Source organism: Callospermophilus lateralis, chromosome 7 (genome assembly GCF_048772815.1).
Source record: "Callospermophilus lateralis isolate mCalLat2 chromosome 7, mCalLat2.hap1, whole genome shotgun sequence".
Taxonomy (NCBI): Eukaryota; Metazoa; Chordata; class Mammalia; order Rodentia; family Sciuridae; genus Callospermophilus; species Callospermophilus lateralis.
Genome location: NC_135311.1, coordinates 107,907,023 through 107,920,085, shown reverse-complemented (window position 1 = coordinate 107,920,085; position 13,063 = coordinate 107,907,023). Strand labels below are relative to the sequence as shown.

Here is a 13,063-nt window from a genome sequence, read left to right as displayed (position 1 = left end):
CTCTGTAAGTATTGAAGGTGGAGAGGAGTGGGCCACGGGGATGCCTGGGAAGAGCACTCCAGGCAGAGGGACCAGCCAGCATGAAGGCAGGAGCAAATGATGTGGGTTCAGGGTCAGCAAGGGCCCTGGAGTGTGTATAGAGGAGACAGCCAGAGGGGGAGGGGCTGGGAGCAGGGCAGAAAGCGCGGCGCACAGGCCATTGCGGAGACTCCGAGGAAAATGGAAGGCCCAGGTGGTGCCCTGAGCAGGGAAGGGGCCTCTTCTGCCTAATTCTGCGGCATCTTGGAGACAGAGGAAGCACAGGGGACCACAGAGGCACCTGGGGGATATCTTACTTCACCCAGGGAATCAGAAAAGGTTTCTCAGAGGAGGTGACAGTTGGCCATGGCCAAGGTGGAGGAATTCAGAGGGGCGGAGGGGCCTTGACCAACGGTACAGAGGTACGAAAGAACAAGCTCCCTTAGGAGAAGAGCTGTAGGCCTCCAGAACAAGCAAGGTGACTGGGTGGGGAGCTGGGCTGACAAGACCAGCAGAGGACAGCTTCTGGAGGGCTCTGAATGCCAGGAAAAGTGTCTAGGAATTGACCCTGAGAGCAATGAGGAAGCATGGTGGAATCTGGGAAGGGACAAACTATGCTCAGCCCTCTTGGAACCCTACTCACTATGGCCTAATGGTAATCTTTCCTTTAGAACTTTAACGGAGGCAGAATGTCCTGGGCTGGAGTGGAGTTCAAGTTTATTGTTAACCACGGGCTTTCTCTTCCCTGGGCCTTGGTCTCCCCAGATGTTGAACTGAATCTCTCTGAGGACTCCATGGTGTTATAGGCTAAGCTCCATGGTCCAAGGCCCCACAGCCACACAGACCTGGCACAAATCACTGCTCTTGATAAATTGATAATTCAACAACTATAGGCTGTGTGACCTTGAGCAAGGCTTTTCCGTTTTCTGAGCCTCAGTTTCCCCATCTGTCAAGGGGATGACAGCCCCCGCATATCAAGGTTGGAGAGGAGATGGCCCATGCCTGGTACACAATGGGTGTCTAATAAATGTCAGATGGGTTTCTATGGGCCTGACTCGAGGTCTTTTGAGCTGAAGACATAGGGACCGTGGGGCTAGGGCAGAGGAAGCAGCCTCACCTGGGATGTGTCGTGGTTGAAGATGACGGCGTTGAGGTCCCCGCAGTTGTAGTGCTTGATGAGGTCCTCTGTGGTGTAGGGCACCTGCAGGCTCCCAGCCCGCACGCTCTCGTGCTGCAGCAGGGTCTGGTTCAGGGCAAACAGCACCTGGCCGAGGAAAGAGAGGGGCATCAGGGCTGTGCTGAGGGCTGGCTGGCCTCTAGGATGGTCCTCCTCTCTCTGGATTTCAGGGCAACGTGCCTGAAACAGGTGTGTGCACCTAGCACCAGGGGGCTCGGGAGATAGTTCCATACCTCCCGCTTCCCGCCCGCTGCTCTGAGCATGGTCAGCCTGCTCATCTCTAGCTCTCTGCTCACACCCGTCTCCTCCTGCTCTGGGTTTCAATATCTTATTTAATGACAGGGCAAGATGAAGACTGTGCTTGCCTGGGTTTGGAATTTTAGGTGAGTTTATCTCTGAATTCCTTTTGTGTTCCTGTCCTTAGACGTTTTCTAGCACATTTTGTAACTAAGAACATCCAAACAAAGCAAAACAAATACGTCTGTTAAGATGTCAAAGCCCAACAGGATGGCCCCACCTTCTCTGGAAGCGTCCCTCATCCAGGGGAAGCCCCGGGAACTCGGTCCTCAAAATCTGGTCCACACTCATAGCAGCAGGCATGTTCACAAGAGCTGCTGTCCTCTAGGCCAACATGCCTGTCCCTGGGGCCACAGTTATGCCAGTTATCAGTGTCACTTGGAATGCTATGCAAAAATCAGATACCCAGGTCAGGCCCTCTGGAATCAGAATCTTTGTGTTTTGAACAGTGTCCCTGGGCATTTCCTGAGTAGTCCCACTGCCTGTGGCATCTGTGGATCAGGGCTCTCATGGAACATGATACTGGGGTACAAAGGTCCTTGGTAGATTGTCTAGTTTGGTGCCATCATTTTAGGCAGGGACATTAAGACCCAGGGAGGGGAGGGCTGGAGCTGGAGCCAGCATCACTGGACTACATATCCCACACTCCTTTGATCAATGGGTGAGAGAAGCCTGATTTTTATTGGGTTATTTAGGAAAGATGAAGAGAAAAACTCATTGCAATCCCCAAGTGCTGGGAGCCATCAGCCAAGTAGGTATGACAAATTCCTTGCCAGCTTACTCCCATGCTGTCTAGTGGAAGGACTTCTGAAAGGTGACCTTGCTCAAGGACCAGGGCAGGATCCGTGTTTAGGGTGTTCCCCCTTTAGAATAGGGCAGTTTAGCATAATAGGAGATTAGGGTGTTCCCCCTTTAGAATAGGGCAGTTTAGCATAATAGGAGATTAGGGTGTTCCCCCTTTAGAATAGGGCGTATCCTGCTGCTGAGTTCCTCTTGAGTGCTTAGGGTCAGACAGTATATTTTGGGAGACAGAAGCCCACGCGGAGTGGATTTGGGCAGAGAACGTGGATTCCCCCAGAGCGTGTTTGTAGACGGCCGGTGTGAGTTCGGGAATAAAGAATTGCTGTTTGAATCTACAAGCTGTGTGGAGACTCGTGATTTGTGCCCAGCCAGAGACTGCGGCACCCAAGCAAATATCAAGAGGTGATCTCAGATCTCCTGTCCCCACTGCTCTCCAAGCCTCAGGCTGTGTGTTCCGTCCCCATGGCCAGCTCATTCTGTTCTGCACAATGCTTTAGATGACAAGACCCCGAGCTCTTGGCCCACACCCATTCAGGCCCCAGCATCTCTCGCTGGGTCTATTGCAATAGCCTCTTCCAGCAGTTCCCTCCCGTCCCAGTCCATCCCAGTGCTTTTTCTTATTTGTTTGGTTTGTTTTCTTTCTTTTTTTATTTTTATTTTATTTTTGTTAAAAGCTAAATTCTGGTGGCCTCCTTCCTTCTTTTTTTTGCTCAAAGCTTTCCTGCCCTCGGGTTCAAGGGCTGGCTCTTCAGTGGTTTCCAAGGTAGTAATCTGGACCTTTGACTCCCATGGTCTCTGTGAGTGGTAAACTGAAGGATTAATGGCCCCAGATCTTGACCCCTCCCTATGTCCATGCCCTTCCCCATAGAACTTTGTAGCCCCCTCCCTTTCTGACTCTGGACTCTCTTTGGCCAATGCACGCCAGTAACCGCTACAATGAAGGTACCAAAGCAAAGCACTAGAGTGCTTCTGCTGCTGCTACTGCTCCTGTCCCTCTGCCATCACCCTGAGAGCAGCCCAGGCCAGTACGATGAGGGATGAGAGACACATAGGGCAGAGTGGTCCAGCCAGGCCACCGTAGATTAGCCGAATCCCAGACAGGAGAGCCCAGCAAGATCAGCAGAGCACACCCTCAACTGACCCAGCCACATGAGCAGGAAATGCCATTGTTTCCAAGCATAACTGTGGTGACAGTTGTTTGATATGCCATGCTTCCTTCCCCCTTGGTGTGGACATCAGATTGCCGTTGTGTATAACTGCCAGATCCTCTCAGTAGGCCACAAACTTCTTAAAGATAGCGATTGCATCTCATTCATCTTTGAATCTCAGCGCTCAGCACTGTGCCTGGTAAAGGAAGGATGTCACCCCTTTTTTCTTTAGTATCTTGACACCTCTTATGGTAGTGCAAGGATGCCAGCTAAAGCCTTAAGAACAACCTGGAGGCCTCTAGCACTCTACCACATGCTGCAAGTTCTCACCAAGACACATAATCTGAGCAAGAAAAGCTGCTGAAATAGGTACCTGTGGCCTGGCCAAAGTGCTGACACAGGCAGCAGGGCCAGGCCTGTGCTCATGAGGTCACCTTCGCCGGTCCCCTCCCAGTTTTGCTAATGGCTGGGCAGGAGAGCGGATGGTGTGAGAAGCAGCAGCCCAGGCTGCTCCCCGTAATGAGCTGGCTGGAGATGAGGTCAGACTCCCCTACCTCCAGGCCCTCTTCAGGTCCCTAGGCTCGGGCTGCCACCACTGAAATCTGATCTGCAGCCATCTGGTACAGGGTGTCGATGCAGCATGGTGGCTGGGGATAGATTACAGGAGGCAGTGGCCTTGTTACTGTGGACATTGCTAAGGCAACAGGCACTTCCTCCCACAGGTCACATGCCTTGGATGAAAGTGTCCGTGTCGAGCTGATCCACTCCCCTCCTCTGAGGGCCTGGGACACACAGACTTCCTGTGACCACACCCAGCCGCTGCGCACACCTGCCCGCTGCTGCTCAGAACAGCCCAGCCAAGGCGCCACCTGACCTGCGGTGAGGTCATCGGCCTAGGCGCCAGAAGACCCGGCTGGAGGGGAAATGGCTCCCTTGGCCCCTGCTTGCCTCACGGAGTCCCTTCTGTAATCATGTATGTGGCCCTCATGCAGCTGGGAGGTGTTCTAGTGGATTAAGTGTATTACAATCTGCAGGGTGTTAAGAACAGCCCTGGCATGGAGTAAGTGCTGAATATGTGTTTGTTAAATAAAACTTAGAAGAAAATAGTTCAACTCAAGCCTTCCCAGCTTGGAGCTGGGAGGGTCCCAAGAGGTCATCTGGTCCAGAGGGTTTTCAAACCTTTTTTAGCCATGGAATCCTTTTTTTGTTGTTTTCTAAAGGAAACTTACTTGGAACTCCAAATGTAGAGTAGATAAAAATGGAAACTTTGTTGGCTGATGTAAGGGAGGCAGAGCAGAGCCTGAAGTCCTGCCAGCTCAATGCCCCCACGAAGCAGAGATTCCCCCAGGTAACTGGGAGTCAAATTTGAGAATCACTGATCTCATCCTATGCCCTCATCATTTGAAAGGGGAGAGGAGACAGCGTCCTGGAAGAGGTAGGATGGGGCTTGCTCAAGGTCACAAGTGAACTGGGGCCCAGTGGGCTCAACCCTGTGCACTCTGACTCCTAACCCAGGACTCTTTGTAGTGCTCTGGACCATGTGGCTGAGGCAGGAGTTCCAGACGTCCACAGTTTCTGTCCAGCAATACTCATTTCTTTCTGAATCCTTGTGAAATAACCAGGAATATTTGTTATTGCTGGGTTAGAAATGGAAAAGCCAAGGCTGGGCCATGTAAGATGTGTCCCTATGGTATCATAGTTGGAGGGTGGGGGAGCTTCATCATCCCCAACTCTGCCACCTTGGTGGGATTTGGTGCCTCTCACAGATTCCTGTCCACAGACTCTTGCAGTGGCACATGTCCCACTGAATTGTCCCTTTTCCTGCCTGTCTGTTGACTCTGAATCCCCAGGTCACCCATGGCAAACACTGAGGGGACACCAGAAGAATGCTACTCCTGGGGCATGGCTCCTCCCACTCTGCCTTTTTGATTTATAAAGAAATCTTCATCCATTCATTACTAGGATTCCCTAGGTTTATTGAGCACTTACTACAAGTCAGGAACTTCCTAAGCTAACTAATTATTTAATCTTTACAGGAACTCAGAGGTAAGAATTTAAAAAATAAAAATAAAAAGAACTGCAGCAAAGAGATGTTAAGCACTTTGCCAAGGAGACAGATTTGGAGAGAGGTGAGGTGGGGTGCTCAGGTCAGCCTGGAACCTGTCCTCTTAGTTCACCACTGCCCACTGGGGCCTCTCTCTGCTGATTTGGGGTGGGGTGGGGGGTGCAGGAAGCCATCAGGAATGGTGTCCCTATTGACAGAGGGGAATTGAAAGAAGCAGATGGGAGTGACAGGTCCAAGGACACACAGTTGTAGAGGAAAACTGGGGTTTCAAATTACACTTCTCTGTTTCCACACCAGGTTCCCACAACCAGGACTTCAAAGCACCAAGTCTTCCTCCCTGAGCACTCTTGGTGCTTCTAACAGGGAGAAGCTGCACTCATTCATTCCCAACAAACACTGGCTTTCAGCTCCTTCCATTTGGAATCTGAGCTTAGTGGACGAGGTGGGCTCGGTCTCTGACCACATGCAGCTCTTTTTGAGGGCAGACAGGCCCCTGGCCACCATGGTAAGGGGGATACAGGTGCAGGCTTTAGGATGAAGTGCCAGCCTAACTTCTGCCCCCTTCCCAGTCACCCTGAATTCCTCAGCCTGGCGCTGCTCAGATTCGCAGGCTTCCATGCTTTCTGCTCTTGGCCACCTTAGAATAACAAACCTTCCTCACCCAGAGCCTCGGTGGCCCACTTGAGGATAATGTTTATGATAAGGTTTTGACATGGAATAACAAACACTGGGCCAGAGCTGCCTCACTCCCCCTGGAAGGCTGTGTGGAGGCCCAGCCATCAAGAGCCCTGGCCTCCAAGAGCCCTTGTGGATCCCCACAGCCCCCTCCTTTGCCAGGGCTCGCTGGGCTTCAGGTGGCCCACGGCGTTTGCTGTCTAGGCCTGGAATTTAAATATGTCTTCAAGTGCGGCCTCGGAAAGAGTGCGGCAGGCGCCAGGAGGGTGGGGACAGGTTTATTCTTCCAGAGTCGTCCTGTAAACAGTCCTGGGTGATCTTGAATGGTGGGCCCAAGGCCTATGCTGACTTGGTGGCCCAGCAATGTCATCTGAGAAGAAAGTGGCAGGACTTCCTTTGTTAGGAAGGAGGTTTGGACCCTGGGCCCCGGGAAAGACCTGGCTCTCAGGCTGGGGCACCGGAGGGTCCTAGAACAAGCCCCCAGTCCTCAGTCACACTCACTACGCAGCTCTCCTGAGCCAGGCAGATTTAGGTGCCTGGGAGTTAGCCAGCGACAAAGTTGACAGAAAGGCCTGCTCTCCCAGAGCTTCCCTGCTGGACACAGGGGTGGTGGACAGAATAAGAACCATTACCAGTAACATCTTAAAATACAGCCTGTTAGAGACACAGAGAAGATTACCCTGAGCAGGGGGTCAAGGTGGCCTCCTGGATCTCATGCCTCTGGGTCCATAGACCAGGAGGAGAGTGATGGAGCTGGCTGGGGTGTGGATCCTGAACCCCAAGGAGCACAGGTCCTCTCCTCCATGTGGAGCAAGGGAGAGTGTCTGTCTTACAGGTGAGCTTCAGGCCGTCAGCACCACCATGCCCTGCAATTAGAGTCAACACCCCAGTCCTGGCCCAGACCTTCCAGGAAGGGTGGTTCAGAATTATGGGCAAAGGGTGTAGGGAGTGTGTAAGTAGTTGAAGACGAAGGTGGCTGTGAACATTAGCTACGGCCATGGGTGATCAGGTCCAGAAACGGGGACTGTAACTGTCATGAAGATCCCTCCTTAATTTGTTATGAATATATTTGTGTACCTGTGTGAGTGTAAGCACAGTGTAGACCTGGACATACCTGGACGGCAAGGCCTACTACACACCTAGGTGAATGGTAAAGCCTATTACACCCAGGCTACGAAGCTGTACAGCACTACTGTAGTGAATACTGTAGGCAATTGCAACACAATGTAAGTATTTGTTATCTGAGCACAGAAAAGGTATGGTGAAAATGGGAAATTTGGTTCCATTATAATCTTTTTTTTTTCCTTATACTGAGAATTAAACCCTGGGCCTCATACCTGCCAGGCATCCATTACAATCTTATGAGGCCCTGCTCATATTTGAAGTCCACAGTTGACCAGAAGGTCATCATGTGTGTATGTGTGTGCATGCCACTCTCAAATATCTTTGCTTTCTTCCCTTCCCTCTTATCCCTTTATCGTGAACATACATATTGAATTTATACCACAGTGTTTCCGTAATGTTAACTTTACATCATAGTATTGTCAGAGTATTTAATTTATAGGATATCAAGGAGAAGAATAAACCTGTGCCAGTATTTTGTACCCTCTTCTGGGGAGAGGTTGTGCATTTTTGGTTGTACACATACAAAACAGCCACGTCCTGTGAGGCAGAAGTGCAAACTTGTTATTTGAGATTAGGTATGGTTCAAGGAGACCTGGATGGGTACCAAGTTCACGAGGGGGCAGATGTGACGGTTCCTTTTATGTTTCAAGTTGGCTGAGTCATGGTCCCAGATTTTCTTCCATCAATTTTCTGGATGTTTCCAGGCAAGTATTTTTTAGTTGAGACTGACATTTAAATCAGTAGACTTTGAGGAGAGCAGATTATTCTCCATAATGTAGGTGGGACTCAGCCAATCACGTGATGGTCTTAGAAGAAAAAGTATGACCTCCTTCAAAGAAGGGGGGATTCTGCCAGCAGACTGCTTTGGGACTTGAACTGCAGCATTGACTCTTGTCTAAATTTCTCTGAATCTCCTGGCTGACGCTGTAGGTTTTGGAATCACCATTCTCCATAACATATGAGCCACCCTTGAAATAAATCCCTCCGTCTCCACACAGGCAGTGTTATACACCACATGGGACGTTCTGGTCAACTGTGGACTGCAAATATGAGCAGGGCCTCATGAGATTGCAATGGATGCCTAGCAGGTATGAGGCCCTGGGTTCAATTCTCAGTATAAGGAAAAAACAAACAAACAAACAAAAAGATTATAATGAAACCCCAAATCCCATTTGCACCATACCTTTTCTGTGCTCAGATAACAAATACTTACATTGTGTTGCAATTGCCCACAGGTTTCACTACAGTAATGCTGTACAGCTTCGTAGCCTGGGCGTAATAGACTTTTCCATTCACATAGGTGTGTAGTAGGCCATGCCGTCCAGGTCTGTGCAGGTCTACACTGTGCTGGAGGCACACTGATGAAATCCCTTACTTCTCAGAACATGTTCTTTAAGTGATACATGATGATGGTACATACAGCCACACACAGAGGTATGTGCATACGCACATCCCACTGGTTTCATTTCTTAGGAGAATTAATATAGAAGGTGTCACTGAAATAAAATCAAGCAGGAAAGGGGGCAGGGACTGGTGAGAGAAGGGGGACCAGCAGGTGTAAAGATTTTGGGCTAATGTGAGGAGAAGCAGAGGCTACAGTGGCTGGAGCTGAGTACATAGGTCTAGTGATGGGGATGAGGTTACAGGTGACCATCAGACTATACAGGCCACATTGAGAAACCATCTCCCACCATAATCCTAGATAAGGACTGTTATCCCTATACAACAAGCCAGGAAATGGAGGCCTTTGAGGGTGGTGAAACCACTTGCTAAAGGTCTCACCCTGAAGAACTAGAACTGGGAATCAAAGCCAGAGGCAGCTGGCAGGTCCTGGGCTCCCTCTGCTTTCTCTGAGTCCAACCTGCCAAGCCTCCCCACACTGCCACTGGTGGGAAGGACAGGCAGGGACAGGCATGTAGGGACCCATCTGTGAGGCCCAGATCCTGAATGGTCAGACAGGAAGTGGGACAGGGTGTTAGAGCCTGGGGTACTGTCTGAGCTGACACACGAGGAGGGCAAAGAGGGCACCCTTGCCAAGCCCCACCTGGTGTGTGGCCTCGCTGTTGTTTTTACTCTGTGCCCAGATCCAGGACTTCCTGTATGGTCCCCTCTGCCTGGAACCCTCCCTCTCCCCACCGGCCTGCAGTCCCCTTGGATCAGAGGTCTTCCCTGAGCCCTGGACTGGGCTCCCAAGTGCCTGACCCTCGCCAGGTTACAGTACCCCCATCTTGGTATGTTTCTTGCTGCCTTGCGTGCTCCGAGGTCAGGCACATCATCTTTCTTGGTCTTGACCCTTCCCTCAGAGAGGACACAGTGCCAGACACGAACAACGGGATAAAGTGATGTGGAGAGATACTTGTAGGACCAGTGCATAAGTAAACAAATGACTGAAAATCTGGGTGAGTGACCCTCCCAGGCCCTCCCAGACCCTCACCTGAGCAGTTCCCCACCAGGACCGAGTGTGACTCATGGCACAGAGCTGAGCAGAGCTCAGCCCTGAACTCTGGGCCAGACTAATCTGTCAGCACCCTGGGTAGGGGGTAGAGGGCAGTTCCGCCTCACAGGAAGCCTTCTCTGGCTTGGGGGACATTTACTGGGGCTGTGGCTACAATTTATTTATTTATTCTCCGTGCCCCATTGACAGCACCAAAGCAATGCCGACCGCTCCCGGCTTCCTGCTCAGAGTCCCGAGACTTCCAGGCTTCCGGCATAGACTCCTATCTCTGTACACTAGGCTACTGAGCAGCAGGCATCCAAATAAACACAAAGTTTCCTGGAGCCGGGGCCTGCCTCTAGGTGGGACGGGGACCAGACATCTAGCCCACATCTGACTCTTCACTCTGAAGCCCTGGGTAAGTCATTTCCCTTCCTGGGGCCTTGATCCACCCACTTTCAAAGGACCCATTTACACATTCATCGAGTAAGTATTTATTGAGCACTTAGCTATCAGGTGCTGTTATGGGACCTAGAGCTACAGCAGAAAAGACAACACACCAAGATCCCTGCCCTTAGGGAGACTTCATCCCATTAGGAGAGAACTGACAATCAGCACAACATCCAAACTAGTAGGTGAGAGAAGGATGGTTGCTAAGGAGGAAATGAGGCCGGGGAGAGAGCAGGGGTGGGACAGGTGTGTGTGTGTGTGTGTGTGTGTGTGTGTGTGTGTGTGTGTGTGTGTTGGGAGTTGACATTTTACACTAGATGTCCAGGTGAGACCTCCATGAGGAAAGGCCTGTGGAGATCTGAGAGAAGAGCAGCTGGGCAGGGGGAACAGTGGGTTCAAAGGCCCTGAAGCAGAACAGGCCTGATGGGTCTGAAGATTAGGAAATGCAGGGAGCGGATGGAGGGCGCGGAGGGATGGGAATATTCACAAAGGTGCAGACAGAGAAGTAGTAGTAGTAGTAGCAGCAGCAGCAGCAGCAGTAGGAAGCTCTGCTGCTCCTAAACCTTTAGGGGAAGAGGAGAGAGTAGGGACCCGAGAGCAGCCAGAACCAAGGCTGCTATGAGGCCAAGGCCTGGCTCGCAGTGCTCACCCACTCACCCAGGAGGGGAGCAGGGTGTGGGTGGGCACAAGACATATCCCAATTTTCTTTCCCTCCTGCCCACTGGTCTGCCAGTGCCTTCTCTTGAACTCTGGATAAGGGGGAGCCCAGTGATGTTGGCTCAGCCCAGGGCAGGAGGGCAGTGTGGGGGGGTGGCTCCACAGAGGCAAGCACCGAAGTCCCAGCACAAGGCCTGGCGGTTATGGTGGGGTGGGTGGTGGGGGTGGGTATGTAGGACCCCAGGGCTTCCCCTGTCAGATGGGAAGTGATGGGAGTGTAAGCTGAGGCGTGCTGGAATCCACGGGGCAGGGGCGAAGCTGGGAGACTGTCTCCTTCCCCCCAACATTCCCAGCTACCAGCCACCACCCAAAGAGCCACTGCCTTAGCTTTCAGCACAGACACCCTCTGCGCCGTGGATTCCACCCGGGGGACACAGTGGAGCTGGCCACATCCTCCTCCAGCCTGTGGTGGGGCTGGGAGGCCCGGTGCTTTCCTGGGCGGCATCGGGAAGACTGACTCACGGAGCTTTCTTTCCTTCTCTCTGGATGCCTGGTTGCTCCACCCAGAGACCACCCTTAAAGATTCCAGTGTTCCTCTCTGTCCTTCAAGTCTTGCCAGGAAATGCTCATAAATCCAGAGCCACCCACAGGATGAGAGTAGCATTCTGCTGGGCAGAGAGGCTGATGGCTGGGGCTGTCCTGGAGGCCAGGGGTCTCCAGGAAAGGAGTGCACTATTGGAGGGAGAAGGGGTCCCTAGGTTTTCAACTTTCAGTATAGATAGGTCCAAGGAAGACCCAAGACCCAGATGAGCTTGGGGACCTTCTCTGGGACGAGGTCCTTTTGAGAAATGAGATGTGGGAGAGCCTCTCAGCTCTGGATGTCCTGCCCATCTTAGGGCTTAAATGGCCTATGGTTCTAGGCACTTTGTACATGGAGACTTGATAATTATTTTTATGATGGCCCTGTGAGGTGGGTATGATTTGCCCCATTTTCCAGGAATGGAGTCCAAGGCTCAGGGAAGTAAGCGACATCCCACACTTCCCCATGGTTGGGCTTCTTGCCCAGAGCCATGGCTCTGCCCACCTGACCCATCCTGCTCTCCTTGCTTCTGTTCCTGCTGTTCTCCAGTAACCACCCCGATCTCTTAAACTGAATACACTCTGCACACAGGGAAAAGGGCATAACATGTATTGCAAAGTCCCAGAGAGGCATCTAGACCAACCTATTCTCAGTTATAAAGCTTGGAGCAAATTCAAGGAGGAGAGGAAAAGAAACAGGTAATTATAACGCTAAGCAATAAGCTAGCAATAGAAGCAAAACAGGGTTTGGAGGCCTCTGGTGGGTAAGTGGGGGTCCTAATCCAGCCTAGACATTGTTGAAAAAATAGAGGCTTCAAGTTAAACTGAGGCAGATTAATGAGGTGTAGAGAGGGGTGTTCATGGGAGAGGGGTGCAGAAGTGCAAGGTGTGTTTAAGGATATGTCTTAGGTCGGGCCTGGAGGGGATCATAGTGAAGGGTCTTCAGCTCCATAGGTCTCAACCTACCCAGCACACACAGCCCTTCTCTACCTGCTCTTCAGATACTGCATAAATCACCCGTGGGAGCTGAAATAGATGGGGAACCAGAGATGAGCTGATTGAGACCTAGGAAGGGACTGTGGTCTACATGGGAGGCCATCTGTCAGTAGTGGCCACGACATCATCATCATTATTGTTATTAAACTGCTGCTTCCATTGGCTTGAAACATGCTATTTTTATTTTTCCTGCATTGCTGACACAGCTGCCTAGACTTCAAAAGGCAAGTCTCCATTTTCATGTGCAAAATCAGTATGAAATTCCTAGAGGGCCTGCCTAATTCCTCTGGTCTGACCACACAGCAATTACCAATTTGCAGAGGGGAGGAGGGGGTGTGGGAGGAGGGTCCTCTGCTATGCCTTGGTCCTGGGCAGAGGCCAAGCAAGACCTGATTGGAGTAGGCACCTTTGGATGGCCGAGGGTGAGAGGAGGTGACTTTGTGAGCACGAAGTATTGCTGAGACGAATGGTAATATACCTCTGCATTTGTTTGCTAAGTCACCATTACCAAGTACTCCAGGGACAAAGGACAGCAGAAAGCGCAGGCCTCTGACCCAGCTCCAAACCTGACACCTGCTATATATAAGCTGTATGATGTTCTTGCTCTGGATTTTTCAGTGATGTGCTGTGGGAACATGAGA

General features: G+C 51.3%; 1 protein-coding gene across 1 annotated transcript in view; it reads right to left on the bottom strand.

The window, feature by feature from the left end:
* Trabd2b (TraB domain containing 2B) overlaps positions 1–13,063 on the bottom strand; it is a 214,776-nt gene that overhangs the window by 32,012 nt on the left and 169,701 nt on the right. The window contains exon 3 of the mRNA XM_076862791.2: positions 1,136–1,282. Within this exon, the coding sequence (XP_076718906.2) occupies positions 1,136–1,282 (147 nt within the window). The remainder of the gene's footprint in view (positions 1–1,135; positions 1,283–13,063) is intronic.